This window comes from Cupressus sempervirens, chromosome 9 (genome assembly GCF_028749045.1).
Source record: "Cupressus sempervirens isolate cs-2001-9-10 chromosome 9, ASM2874904v1, whole genome shotgun sequence".
Classification (NCBI taxonomy): domain Eukaryota; kingdom Viridiplantae; phylum Streptophyta; class Pinopsida; order Cupressales; family Cupressaceae; genus Cupressus; species Cupressus sempervirens.
In genome coordinates this window covers 769532892-769548258 of record NC_143126.1, presented here as the reverse complement: position 1 = coordinate 769548258, position 15367 = coordinate 769532892, and the positions used below count along the sequence as shown (strand labels likewise).

Genomic DNA, 15367 nt, shown 5'->3' with positions numbered 1-15367 from the left:
TAGAAGTAGCTGAAAATCGCGGCAATCCAAGGTTTCCCTGAGCTGTATCCAACGAGCCCAACCTCGCGATGATCCCACGCCCGTAGCTCTCACAACGAACAAAACAGTAAATCCTCATGAAGAGGATTTCGGGTTTTACTCTCCAACTTTCCAATTTGAAAGTGAGAATTGAGGAATTAAATTCCTCTTTGGATATTTATTCACTTTTTGGGTGAATAATTGATTAGGGCATTTAACCAGCCAATCCAGTTAAACCCCAAATCGACCCAAACGAAAACAGGCTATTCTTATAAATAGGAATTCATCTATGGCAAAGCTGCCAAAAATTAAAATAAATCAATTACAAAACTCCAAAACCCAAAAAAATTACAGAAATCACCTTAAACAACTTTCGCGACAATGTGAACCTCTAAATGCACAGACACGCTTACTGGTCTAATCACATAATGCAAATGAGTTCGGATTTAATAATCACCGAAAGGTTTAAATTAAACATTTAATAAAGGATACATCGACCATACAAGGATGACATTGGGAAAATATGAAAGGCTGAATCACTAACTCCATGTGCCACTGCCAGGGATATAAATCCTGCACACTAAACAACACGATCAAGTGCAATTGCATATAATAACATAGCCGAAGCAATAAATGCATTAAATCACCTAATTTAACCATTTAATTAATTATATTAAAATAATCTATTTACGTCACTCACATTCGCAAAAAGCATAACAACGCAGGAATGAAGTAAATAACCATAGCATTAAATCCATCACATAACAAAATCAGAGGTATGTCCAAATACCAGATAACCAGATATCATGATAAAGCACACTGTCATCTCAAAATGGCATCATCATGCAATATGATTAATTGAACAACATAGTAGTCTAATATCTATGATACTGGAATCAAAGAGTAACATTTGACCCTCAGGTCATCTCAAATGTAAAACATCACATAAGAACAGATATCTCTCAGATCAAAATAAAACAAGGTAAATGTCCGCAACACATAACCAAATAATCCAACAAGAACAATCCATTCTCATTACTTAAGCATTTAATAATGATTGATTACTCTGCATTAAAAAGACATTTAAAACACATAAGCAAACACAGTCAAAAACATGACTAACCACTGCTACAGGAACCTAGTCCAGTGTAGCATGGTAAAAGAACATAGTGCAATCTCTGCACACATCTCAGGGTAATCACGGAACAACCTCATGATACCACATCGATCCTGGTAACCATTGGCACAAACCTCAGTGAACCAAAAATCACATCATAATCTCAAAGATCAGTCAAAAGCATAATCAAAGCAACTGATACAGAAACATAAATCGAAACACCTCGACGGTGTAGACCACTCAGGGTCACAATCATGATCCCATCACAACAAAAGATCAGCAAGGTTGCATCCATCAGGACGACTTACAAAAGTCAAATGGGAGAGGCACTACATATTAGGCTCCACATCACAACACAAAGGATGGAAGACGAAAGAATATGCGAAAAAATATCAACATCTTTGTGATCAAGAGTATAAACATGTATATAATTATATAACTTAGTTAAATGAATTAAAATTTAAAACACTTTTAGCTTCAGTGGGAACACCCCTCAAACAAGATTAACTCTATTTTTAATTTGCCTGCCTCAAATTTAAAAAATATTTTTTCTTTAATCCTTTCCTAGTGTTGCAGCCCCCTGCATCTTTGGCCTAGTAACGCAAGAATATAAAATAGGGGCTCCCACCGCAACTATAGTTCACCAGCTGGACCATCGCATAAATATCTTGCTCAACAGAGACTGTGATTTGACATACGGCCACAGAAAGTCTTCTATTGATCTGTATACTTTGCATGATTCAGAATTTGAGTTATGGGCTTTTTTATCTGATATTTCCTACCACGCTTGCAAATAATATGATTCATCAAGATTTTCGATGCTGAACATGTCACATAGAAGGCGAGGAATCCTTTTATCCTGCTCATGTCTATTCACACAACTTCAAAGAATTTACCAGTCGCGGAATAATATCACAGCAAAACAGATTCCAAAATTGGTGGGGATTATCTCAGAAACTCCAACGCTAGAGAATAGAAGAAGAACGAATTCCAGCAACAACAGCAGAGGGCAAGATTTAGCGCCAATAAATTATAACAATCCAAGGTACTTTTTCTCTTCCATTTCTCCTCACCCACAATGGCCTGACCCAGTTTTTTCAGGTTTCTCTAATTTGCACTTAAGACCCTCTTCATGGGTTTCTAGGGTTTTAGAAATTTTACTAAATTCTGATTCTAATTTTAATTTGGAGACTGCTCTGGAAGAATTGTGCGCCGAAAATTCCCTCAGGCTGTCGCCACAATTCATTACACATGTACTTAGAACGCCCAAAGTTCAAAAATCTCCCAAAATTGCATTTAGGTTTTTCAATTGGACCGGAAAGCAACAGGGCTTTGAGCACGAATTAGCCTCCTATGTTGCTGTGATCGAGTCCTTGGGAGCCGTGAAGGATGTGGACAGTATTCGTGCTGTTGCCTCGGCTTTGAAAGCTAAGATATCTGAGCACCCTGAAAATGTGGAATATACGAGAAATTCTGCAAACCTTGAAAACCATGAGAATGGGGAATTGCCAAAATCTAAATTAAAGCTCTATGCGTGCAATATTTTGATGAAGAATTTTGGTAGGACGGGAATGGTAGAAGAAGCATGGGACATTTGGCACGCAATGAAGGAAAATGGGATTCAGCCCGAGATTTTTACTTACAACTGTTTAATTGATGCATTGGTGAACGGGAATTGTGTAGATAGGGCTGAGAGAATTTTGGAAATGATGATCGAAGAAGCTAGAGTTGGGGTTAGGGATGGACCAGATGTTGTTTCCTATAATATGATTATCAAGGGGGTTTGTAAAGCTGGAAGGGTTGAGGCAGCCATGGACTATTTGAGACAAATGGAAGTTAATCACTGTCTTCCTGATGAGATTACATATTTAACCATTATGCAGGCCTTTCATGCAGAGGGTAGGTTTGATCAGACTTTGTCACTTTTCCAGGAGATACCTGACAGAAAGTTGGCAATACCTTCCCATGCATACAATTTAGTGATTTGTGGACTATGTAATGAAGGTAGGCCATATGAGGGCAATAAACTTCTACGTGATATGTTGAGGAAAGAATGCAAGCCTAATTTGGTAATTTATACAACCCTCGTTGATTCCTTTTTTAAAGTGGGTGACAAGGAGAACGCCCTGAAACTTTTGGAACAGGTGCAGGAAAGGGGATACAAACTGGACAAGTTTACATGCAGCACGGTTGTTAATGGGCTTTGTAAAGTTGGTGAAGTGGAACAGGCTTGGGATTTTTTGGAACGGTCTCAGGTTCTTGGTCTTGATGTTAATGCATTTTCTTATAGTGCAATCATTGATGGGCTAAGTAAAGCTGGTAAAATAGAGGAAGCAGAAAAAGTTTTTAAGGCAATGTCTGAGAGGGGATGTGCTGGAGATGTATTCTGCTTCAATGCAATCATTGATGGGCTTTGCAAAGCTGCAGAAATACAGAAGGCTATGAGGATTTTGCGTCGCATGGAAAAGGAAGGCTGTGAACCAACAGTTTACACCTATACTATATTGATTGATGGGCATTTCAAAGTGCGCAATTCAGAGGCAGCCTTAAAACTGTGGGATGAGATGATTGATAGGGGTATTTCCCCAACTGCAGTGTCATTTAGGACCCTTTCAACTGGCCTTTGTCTCTCAGGTAATGTGACTAGAGCATGTAGAATATTGGATGAGCTAGCAACAATGGGCGTGGTTCCTGATACAGCGTATGCTGATATGATAAAAGTCCTGTGCAAGGCTGGCCGTGTGAAACAGGCATGCAAGTTAGCAGATGGAATTATAGACAGGGGTCGTGAAGTTCCTGGAAAACTCCGCTGTGCATTCATCAATGCACTGCGAAAAGCTGGAAAGGCAGATCTGGCCTTCAAAATGGTGCATAGCAGGATTGGCATTGGGTACAATAGGTCAGGAAGAATAAAAAGGCGAATTAAGTTCCGAACACTTGTAGAACCTGACAAGTAGATGTGTTGGTCATATTCTCTAATAGCGAACCAGATGCTTGGTGCAATGCAAAACATTGAAGACAGATTTTGGACAAAGTTTTCCAGCCATTTTGGAGATTGAGGTGAGATGCATGCTATTGAACAGTTGAGTTTTTAAAATTATTTTGTAGAAGCATAGTTTCAGGCACTGTATACGGGTTTAGTTTTCTGACTTGATTTCTAGAATTGACAATTTCAATGCAGCATGCAGTGGAGTATAAACCCCTCCCCGCCATCATAAATGATATCAGTAGTCACAAACACTTTTAATTCTTATTGCAGAACAGCAATGCTCTCTTGGGAAGGCCAGACAATATTGTGTCATAAGTTAGCCGTTGTATTTCATTCCAAAATGAAGGCTAGTTTGTGTTGAGGGGCCATTATCATTTCATAGAGAAAATACATAGAGATATGTGAATTTGCTTTTCAAGAATTCAATGCATTCAAATGGAAGCTGCAGTAATTCAAAGAGTTATTTTATCTTTATATTCTTTCTCAATTGGCAAAGCAGTTCATGATTCAATTTCTGTATTAGTTTGCTCAGTGTAAGTTTTACTCTCTTCTGGTTGGTTACTGTTTTATGATAGTTCAATTTGCTTATTGTGTCTGTTTTTTTTGAGCTATAGAGACAATAACCTCAAGCCCAATTTTATTGGCAAAATTGTTTGACATCAACCTTTTTCAAATGCAATTTATTCCTCAAATATGTTCCAGGAGGTCTTTTTGAGGTTGGAGCACGCCTTTAAAGACATGATTTTCTTGTTGGTAAGGCTATGTACCCAGTTGTTTGATTATTGATTAACTTTTATGATCATTCATTTGTTTGTCATATTTATTTTAAGTTATGAATCTCTCTTAATGCTATAGACATCCACCTACTTGATACTGTTGGTGACGAACAATGCTTAATGGTATGAAGATATGGGAATCAAGTGTTGTTGACAAAGAATTATCATATTTGAAGATCATAAACGAACAGCCTTCAGCAAATTTAAAGCTTTATGGATTGATCATTGGCATGATAACAATTACATACAGAGGGAGTAAGAGGATTATATTTGTATGATTCTTTTCTGCAATCTGATTTATTAGCCGATAGGCTATTATAGGTGAAGATTTCACACAAAACCTGTCCGTTTATACCAATACCATTGATTGTTTTAATCTTTGTTCAAAACTGCTTAACCGGCAATAAATGAAAATCTTTTTGCAATCTCCCATATTTTGATTTTTAGATTTCTGCAATCTTGTTAATATCCGAACCAATCTTTTCACAATTCACGAAATCTGCACTTAGAATGCATTTGGGCAAAAATCTCCAATGAATTAATTCAATGTCAGTTACAATACTGGGTGAATTTCCGATTGCCTCTACCCTCTATTTATGCCCTCTGTGTCTACCTAGCTCCGTTTTGAAGATAGCAGAGATCTCTTTTGTTGTCATGCATTTCATGAAAAATATTACAAAAGTAGATTTGAGGATTCGGTAGACAGCTTTGTTGAAGCTTACCTGCCCATCGCATTAAATTAAATAGTCAGAGGATGAGATAACAAAAGATACTTTGAAGAAGCAAAGGACCATTGTAAATATGGGCCATACCAGGGCCATGGTATCGACTAAGAAGGCTCTGTAACCTTTTACTTTGTGCCGCCGGATCTGTTTTTATTTTTTCGGCTCTCCTGTTGAGAGCATTTATTCTGTGGAAGCGCCGAAGGCTGGCGAAGAGAAATCTTGAAGAGGAGGTGCCTATGTCGCTGAGAAAGTTCAGATATAAAGAGCTGAGAATCACAACGGAGAATTTCAAGCATAAATTGGGTAGCGGAGCATTCGGCTCTGTTTTCAAAGTAACTCTGCCAGAGAAGACATCTATTGCAGTTAAAAGATTAGAGGGTTCGACGTCAGCAGAAAAGCAATTTCACACTGAAATAATCATCACTGGCAGGATACATCACCACTGGCAGGATACAGCATGTGAATTAAATTTATTTCAGTGAAGTCATTTTTAAAAGACTTGGATAAAAGAGGAAACATAATGGTTTTCTTTTTTCCTGTAAATTTGTCTCAGACAAGGCATTTTTGAAAAGACTTGAAGAAAACAGTAAACAAATTCCCAAATTATGCTCTAAAGCCGTGATAACCACCTTGATATGAGAGAACATTAGAATTTTGGATGCTTTTTCTTGAAATTTGGGAATATTTTTATTTTGAATTAGTATGAATAAATATAATCAATTTTGTACAATGAGATTAAAAACGAGGACAGGAGAGCTGCTTCTCCTTCCTTCAGGAGACTCTTGGCATTGAATGCTCCAGAGTGGAAGCAGGCTGTTATGGGCTGTGCAGGGGCTATTGGTTATGGAGCTCTTCAGCCTGCCTATGCTTTTACAGTGGGCTCCATGACAGGCGTCCTGTTCTTGAAGGACGAAGATGAGATGAAGCAAAAGGTGAAGATCTATTGCACCATTTTTGCATGTTTATCCCTCTGGGCTTGTGTGGTGAGCTTTCTTCAGCATTATAACTTTACTGTCATGGGTGAGTTGCTAACCAGAAGGGTCCGGCTTATGATATTGGATAAGCTTTTAACTTTTGAGATTGGGTGGTTTGACCTGGACGAGAATTCAAGTGGAGCACGGTGTTCAATGCTAGGAAAAGATGCCAATGTGGTAAGTAGTGCATTGCAATTTCTATGACAGCTCTTATAGCAGTCGATTTCTTTCTTGTTATTGCTACAGAATTTTGTCAAATCATATATTTAGTTTTCTCATATCAATCTTACATTATTGGAATGGTTTAGGGTTTAGTATTTAAATTTATACCTTGTTGGTTGTTATAATTTTTTCCAATCTATTGCTATATAAATTTGTCCAATCCTGTATTATTTCAGGTAAATCTTATATTAATTGAATGGTTTTGTATTGAGCACAAGTAAAATGCATCAATTTTGTCTAATTTTGTGTTGATAGATGAGATCTCTGGTGGTCGATCGAGTATCTCTGTTGACTGAAGCTGTGTCTGGAGTGGGCATTGCCTGCATAGTGGGCCTTTTCATAGCATGGCGTCTAGCCCTTGTAATGATTGCAGTGCAACCTATCATAATCACATGCTACTATACGAGAAAAGTTCTTCTCCAGAACATTTCCAAAAAGTCAGTCAGTGCCCAAGAGCAAGGCTGCCAGGTAGCTGCAGAATCAGTGGTAAACCACAAAACCATAACTGCTCTCTGTTCCCAGGACAGAATTCTCTGCTTATTTGATTCCAAGCAGGAAGTTCCTCATAAAGAAATCAGTAAGGATTCATGGTATGCAGGATTGGGCCTGGCAGCCTCTCAGTCTCTTACCATATTGAATTGGGCAATGGTTCTCTGGTATGGAGGAAAGCTGGTTAGCAAAGGAACCATAACAAATATTGATTTGCTCAAAACCATTTTAATTTTGATAAGAGCAGGTAGAATAATAGCAGATGCAGGTAGCATGACTTCAGATATTGCCAGGGGAACTGATACTATAGAGTCCCTGTTTGAAATTCTTGACAAAAACACACTCATAGTCCAGATGATCCAGAGACCATTAAACCTTGGAAACTGGAGGGTAATGTTGACTTAGAAAACGTGGATTTTGCTTATCCAACTTGACCTAATGTCAATATTTTTCAAAATTAAGGCCGGAAGTAGCATGGCTCTGGTGGGACAGAGTGCGTGTGGAAAATCTGCTATTATTGGATTGATCGAGAGGTTCTATGATCCACTGAAAGGAAGAGTGACACTGGATGGAAAAGACATCAAAAGTTACTCTTTAAGGTGACATATTACATCATTCTTGGTAATAATCATTGATCAATCAAATGTATGCATCATACCATATAGACATGTATGTATGTAGTGTTAAGCTGATTTCAAGTGATCGATATTGGAAAAGCTTATTTTGATTTCCTACATTTTAAATTTTTTTGGGGAAAGCTAAGATAATGTGATAGGAAAAAAAATTCTAAAAGGTCACATCTATTGTCTTCAATTATTTTTATGTGTTACAATAGATTCAAACCCAGCACCTCCCACATGATAAGTTCACAATTTACCATTGTGTTGTGGGTTCTTTTCTAAAGATTACACCCATCTTTATTGACTAAATGAAATCTAAATTAATTTAAATGATCAAATTTGTTGCTGATTTATTTCAACTCATTGAAACTATCACCTTTTCTTCCATACTCTGTTCTATAACTTTAAAAAAAAGATTATGCAAAACTCAATTTTTTTATTTTCAATTAAATGTGCTTTAAAAGTGGCTCCATATATCCCATTAGGCACTCAGATTATACTTCACACAATTTTTTGACAAGTGTTGAGAACTAAAGTCTAACCATAGCAATGTAGTCATTATATTAAAAAAAGATTCACAAATTTCCAAAACACTAGACACAAATTTTAGACCAAAGCAAAAAGTTCAACTAATACCTTCAATAGAATCCTTATAGAGAGAAAAGCATCTCCCTTGTTGTGCCTCTTCTTGAATGTGTGTTATGTTGGAAGAACAAAAAATATGTTAGATAATTTACAGTAAGATGTCAACTAAGATTATTTCTATGACAAAATGTTTTGATAGAATCAGTGTATGCATAGATGGCATGAAGCATTGCTAAATAATTTTTCCATTTTAGAAATGTCAAGGTGTTCGTCACATGTACATGGATTCTAGAAAATAATAGATCTTTTATACATCTGTTATGGGATTGAACTATGGTGTGCATTCTGATCAATTTGGGAGACATAGTATACCTAATTTGGCAGCGAATGATTACCAGTTTTAACTTCCTACTTTCTTCAAGAATATGTGTGAAATGTAAATGTGACTCATGCAGTAGGTGAGGTATTTCATGACTACTTCATTGTAAGAGTTATAAATTCTATATTGATACAAAAGATGAGCACTTTTCCATTTTAAATCGAGCTACTCTACAATTTATGAATGATTTGTTTAGGGAACATCTCCACTTATTTTTATGGAGAAAAAGGCTATGATGGTCACTCATTTAATTATGTAGTTGGACAATAGTTCAACAATGCACATCCTGCAGCAGCTGTAAATACATGTGAGTAATTCTGGACTATGCTGAGGAATACTAAACAAAAATAAAACTATCTCAACGTAGCCAAGGTGTACCCATAGTTGAATTTATAGTTTTAAAATGTATGTGACATAGATGTACTCCTCAAGTAGAATATTTAACTTGAGTAGTTTATCAATTAGTTATTTCAATTTGTGTATTGTGAAGTTCGAAGTTGAACTATCAATAGTGAAGTATCATATTATGGAATGATTAATTTTTGTATATTTCTTACGTTTCTTTGTAAATATATACACACACGCCTAAAAAGAAAAAGAAAAAGAATACCTCATTTGATTCTCACAATATGTGTGTGTGTACATATCTAAACTAAAAATAAAATCACTCATCTAATTCTTGCACCTGTGTCGACAACTTAGCAAAACTCATATATATAAGATTACAATTGGTACAGTATGGAATCAAGAAGCATAATAGACCTATAATATTGCAATTGGAATAGGATGGAATCAGGAAGCATAATAATTGACTAATCATGAGTATTCTTTCTAGGCTTGATCCAAACTATTGTTTTCTACGCTACAAAAAGAGCTTTAAGATCAACATATAAAATGCCTTCTCTAGATGATTTTCTTGCGAAACTCACTAGGAGGAAAATAAGTCAGTTCTATCTGTACAACTAAACCATCTATGTCACACTTCTCAGTTGTAAGTCAATACACACAATAACCAAAAGAGCCATGTAAGCAGGATTAGAAACAAAAAAAACTAAGGATACAACAAGATCATAAATTCACTACTTCAAAAGAAAATAATAAAACTTCTTCATCAAAAAGTCATCAACTTCAGGAGGAGCAAGTCAAGTGTTCTTAGAGTAGTAGGCCCAACGATGATAACTATACATGATTAAAGAAACATAGATCATCTTTTACAACTTTTAGAAAGAAGTCACATCAAGGTGCTTGATTCGGTAAAAAGTACTTCATCAAAAGTGACTTCTAAGGACACATAAAAAGTCTTAAACATCTCATAGTTTGTATATTTTAATTCATTGTTGTAACTTGTACTAGCACTTGTCAATTGTCATTGTTGCCACAAATAAATTTTGTAGAAAAAATGACTATGGAAAAATACATATTAACAAATTGAGTGACTTCCAATGCAAAAAGTTGAGGACATGCATGCATCGATAAGAGGATGACAATAAAATTTTATACTAATTTCTTGTGTTTCAAGTTACCTTCTCAATGTATATAGGATTGATATAATTAACATTTTATTGGGAACTTCCCTAAATGATATGTACAAAAAATGTTGGAATTTAGATGATGCTCTTAAAATACTCACAAAGATGCTTGCACAAAATATTGTCTCATGGAATGCAATGATTACAAGATGTATCCAAAATGGTAATTGTAACTAGATTCTCATTTCTTTTATAAAAATGCAAATAAAATTAAGCTAGATGAATACTTAGCTACTAACTATTCATTCAAACCAGCTCATACCTCAATCCAATACAAACTTTACAATAGCTTCTAAGCAATTCTACACTAGGACAGATACATTATTAAATATGTGCACATGTAAAGTATGCAATGAATGCTACCTTGGGATGCATACCACTTCAATGGATTGTGGTTCAATTTGTAGCATATCTTCTCATGAAAAAGGAAGACATTGATTATTTATGTATAACAATATGGACCCACAAAAAGAGCTATCTAATAATTAAAAAATCTAATCCAAATTGAAGAGATGCCCATAACATGAGCAAATCCAAAGTGCAAGTAACCCACACTCATGGAAAACATTACAAATATTGTGGGCACACATGTAGCTTCCCATAAGAAATCAAAATAATAGAATATCTCCTGTGTGGAATTACAAATTTGGATGTCCTAATAGTTTGAAGACTCCATATACACAAAAACCATTATCATTGCTATGTAAGTAGAAGTTGTAGACCACATTACAATACAAATAAAATAAGGCCCATACTATAAGGATGTTTAAATAGATGTTGAATATCTACAACTACTTAGTGATACAAGCAGAGACATTTCAAACATGCTTCATAACATTGGTATTGATCATGAACATTTGTTATTAATTGGTATTGATAATGACATGAGGTAGATATCATCAAAGAAACCTTGCAAATCACAGATGCAAATGATAGCCTTATTCATTTATCATAGCTTGACTCTTCTTGAATAAATGAATATAATATTGAGGGACTTTTTGACATGGATTTTTTCACACTTTTCTTGGACGATATTGCATTGCCAATACAACCTCACTATCATCAAGTTAAAATGGATGAAAATGCAATACACTTTATGAGATTCCATGATAGAAGATTTGAAAACCACCCAAAGTTTTTCTATTTTGTATTGCATTTAATAATGAGACATTGAAGTCAAGAACTCTCTTCTATGTTTGTTAATAATAATCTAGATGACTGCATCCCAACCATTGAAAATGTTTGTGTCCACATACAACAATTTCTCAAAACATAATTGGTTGAAGTATTGATCTATTTTGGATCTTCCTTGTAGGGAACCCAAGCATATTGGAGAAAATGTTGTGGTGAGCTTTGAAATATGATTAACTAGCTAGGGTCCCCTGCTTTATTCTTTTCATTTAGTGTCACAGCTACTAAATGACCATAATTTTAACAATTATTTTCAAGTGGCATTCTATTTATCATTCAAAGTAACAAATAACACTTATTAATAACATGGATACCACATCCTTATTCTTGCATCAAAGGTTTGTAATTTTCGCAAAGAAGTGAGAGAAAAATTCTTTTCTATGACAAACTAATGGTATAGATAAGAATAAAAAATGAATTTAAGAATAACTCATGTATGCTACCCAACAATTTATCATTTAACTATATCAATTTAACAGTTTAGTTAAGTGTTGATCAAATAATTAGTATTGACAAATGAGTGTCAACACACTTAACCATTTTTGTATAATTGCCGACTGCATAGTGTATGCTGAGTCAAAATCATAGTTAGTGTCAAGCCATAGACAGTGCGGAGTCATAGTTGGTGCCGAGCAAGTTACAACATAGTATGTGCCAAGTAATCAAGAAGCATTCAAGTGCCGAGTAACAGAAAAAGTGTTTAGGTGCCGAGTGATCCAGAATTCTACATGTGCCGAGTGATTCATGAACAAGTGTGTGCCGAGCTATTCAGTAAGACATCGTGCCGAGCATTACAGAGTTTAATAGATGCCGAGCAAAGCAGGAACTATAGTATGTGCCAAGCATCAGTAAGACTATATGTGCCAAGCAATGCAGGATAAGCATAAGAATTTGAGCCATCACAAACCAAGATGTGAAACGGTTATGCATGACTCATGAAACGATAAGGAGATAAGATCAAATCCTTTCGTCCACCTATGCAATCAACATGCAACCAATTAGATAATTGGAGATAACATGCAACTAGTAGGTGACAACTAAGGATTTGAGCAGGAACACTTCATTCAAGGATGCATGACTATCCACTAATCTTTATAAGGAAGTCACGACACCATAGAACAAGTTGTTGAAAGAAGAAGAAGAAGCAGAGCTGAATACTAAGGTTGTTGCAGAACATAGGTGTTAGAGATTAAGTGGAAAGGACAACATTTACATATCAAGTTGATCAGAACATAATAGGGGACACATTCAGAAGATCAGATCTAGCAGAGATCAGTGAAAGAAGAGCAGATCAAGTGCCTGAGACATGCAATAAGAGATTGCATTCAATCAGGTGTATTGTTCTAATACTCTCTCATAATTGTATTAGAAAGTTGAAATCCTATTGAGATAGGTTAGCTTAACAGCTAGGTTGGAAGATCCTTAGGAGAAGGATAGGAGAATCTTTGGAGAAGGTCATGCAAGTCCTATTAAGTTAGGTGGATTTAATAGCCTATTTGTAAATCCTTTAACAAGGTGACACTTCATGTAAAATGTTTGTAAATCCTTTCAATAGGTCACATTTGACAGTGTGTAAAGCCTTTAACAGGGCAAACCATCATAAGTGGTTGAACTCTTTTGCTGCAGTAAATTTTGTGGGTGTCATCCCCACCCTAGTTTTACCTTCTTATTCTTGGAGGGTTTCTGGGTCACCAAAATCTCATGTGTTATGTGGTGTTGCATGTTTACTTTTCATTGTTATTTAAAATGTTTATATGCATCATGTTAATTTCATTCACATGTCATTAAGGGTGAGAAAAGGTTAAAAGTTAATACTTCTGATTCATCCCTCACCCCCCTCGAAGTACTCTTCCCATATAGACATTCCAATAGTTAAGTTTCCTCTTTTGCATTTCTTTTCATATTATACCAAAAATAATATATGTAGGCAAGCATCTTATATAAGCATGCACTTTTTGTCAATATCGGCATTACCCCTTGCTCCTTCGGGTGCAAGTGCTAGTCATACACTTGCTTGGTCCAAATCACTTGTACTTGAAGAAACAATCTATTATCGTGATAAGGACTTATGCTTGAAATAACTTGAAGGCATAAATAGCTCTAGCCTACTCCTTGATTGTAGAAGAAACAACTATGCCGTATAAAATTATGTGTACTTTATTGATCCAATTGGCACTCACATGTTTATATTTTTTGCAAAATCATAAGCATCTTGATATACCCAGCCCTAGGTATTTTATCATACCAATGCTTCTCTTTTTGACCTACTGCTAGGGTTTCAAAGGGTCACCTTTCAAACCATTAGTTGTTCTCACACTATGGAGCAAGTGCTAAGCAGGTACAACCAACTCTAAGAAAATATGATTAGAGGCATGGTTTACTTTCGAATACCAAATGACTTCTTATCTTCAGAATAGTTATCATCTTGATGCCTCTTTCACTTCCATGACAAGTTTTATGTGATAAAAGCTAGTCGATTTTGATAAGAATATCATACTGGTTGATCAAAACATTTCCTACAAAGCCCTCTCATAGAAAAGCATGCCTATAAGCTCATAGAATAACCATTTACAAAGATCAAAGACATATCGTGAGATAGCACAAAATAGACCTCGAGAAATTCTCGGGAGAGAAAAATCTAGCCTCCAAAAGCACCTACAATCAATGTATTATTTAACAGTACACCCGGCGTGAGACCTTGCCTCCTAGGTCTTCTTGATGTTGAAAATCTTCTTTTTTCTTTGACCTCTCTATATTTAATATAAAAAAATATTGTAATTCACTTATTCTTTGAGACACCAAGCTCCTCCAATTCAACCTCCATGTCTCCAAGCATCTATCCCCACATTCTATGCCATGCTTCACATATGCACTCTTTAGAAGAGGGATCAAATACAATGACAACCAAGCCCAACATTCTAACTAGCCAATATCAACTATCAAACATGTGCTTCTTTTGATAAAATCAAGTTCACACGAAGCAACCAAGTAGTAAGGTAAACCAATGTATCTCAAAACCTTGAGTACACCAAATCATAATAGAAAATTTGTTGGGAAAAAATTAAGTAAAATATTTTTTCGAAAAAATTGAGAAAACTTTGAATTAATAAAAAACATAAAAAATTAGGAAAAAAGAGTAAAACACTGCTGGTTTTTATAAGTTCAAAGGCATTTTCATAGCACAAATATGTAAGAGAAAATATATTTTAGAAAATAAATATTTTTTGTTTATATTCACATTGCCAATTTCCTTGCATGCACAAAGAATACTTACTAAGTTCATGTTGTTAAATTTTGAATCAAAATACTAGAAATACAATATACATAAACACAATAACATATGGCGCGATAAATTATTCTAGGAAAACTAAAAACATGAGGTAAAAAAATTCAACCCTTAACTCTTAATATTTAAACATTAAGCCTTATTCATAGTTCAATCACTTTTTCTATGCGTATACAAAACATGTAGTTGAGGTAGCCAACATCATCTCTACGAATATGAACAACACAAAATGAATCTCTCATATTACAAATTGTTTGTTCAAAGAAGACAACATTTAACATCGATCACAATCTGAATCTAATACAATAATAATCAAAGAACATACAATCTATAATAGACACAATGATGCTAAGAGATGTTGCCATGAAACTTAACTATCTCTAGGATCCTCTTGATTGTCAAATTTTTCACAATGGCTTTTTCTCCCTCAAATCTCTCCATCTTGCTGATGAGAATGTTAATATTTT

The 15367-nt window shown here is 35.3% G+C and overlaps 1 protein-coding gene and 1 pseudogene across 6 annotated transcripts; both read left to right on the top strand.

Moving 5' to 3' along the window:
* Window positions 1-1830: 1830 nt before the first annotated feature.
* On the top strand, window positions 1831-5325 carry LOC149540957 (uncharacterized). Of its 5 annotated transcripts, none has more exons than XM_089802028.1 (4): window positions 1831-4195; window positions 4395-4657; window positions 4827-4877; window positions 4980-5325. In XM_089802028.1, the coding sequence occupies exon 1, from the start codon at window positions 1954-1956 to the stop codon at window positions 4090-4092; it is 2139 nt and encodes a 712-aa protein (XP_089658154.1). In that variant the 5' UTR covers window positions 1831-1953; the 3' UTR covers window positions 4093-4195; window positions 4395-4657; window positions 4827-4877; window positions 4980-5325. The 5 variants fall into 5 exon arrangements, with proteins under 5 accessions (XP_089658154.1, XP_089658152.1, XP_089658153.1 ...); XM_089802026.1 differs by having other exon boundaries at window positions 4317-4657; XM_089802027.1 differs by having other exon boundaries at window positions 4297-4657.
* Window positions 5014-8044, top strand: LOC149540956 (putative multidrug resistance protein; annotated as a pseudogene). Its single transcript, XR_016356539.1, has 5 exons — window positions 5014-5155; window positions 5716-6084; window positions 6179-6243; window positions 6342-6776; window positions 7077-8044. The product of XR_016356539.1 is annotated as a putative multidrug resistance protein (transcript).
* Window positions 8045-15367: the final 7323 nt, after the last annotated feature.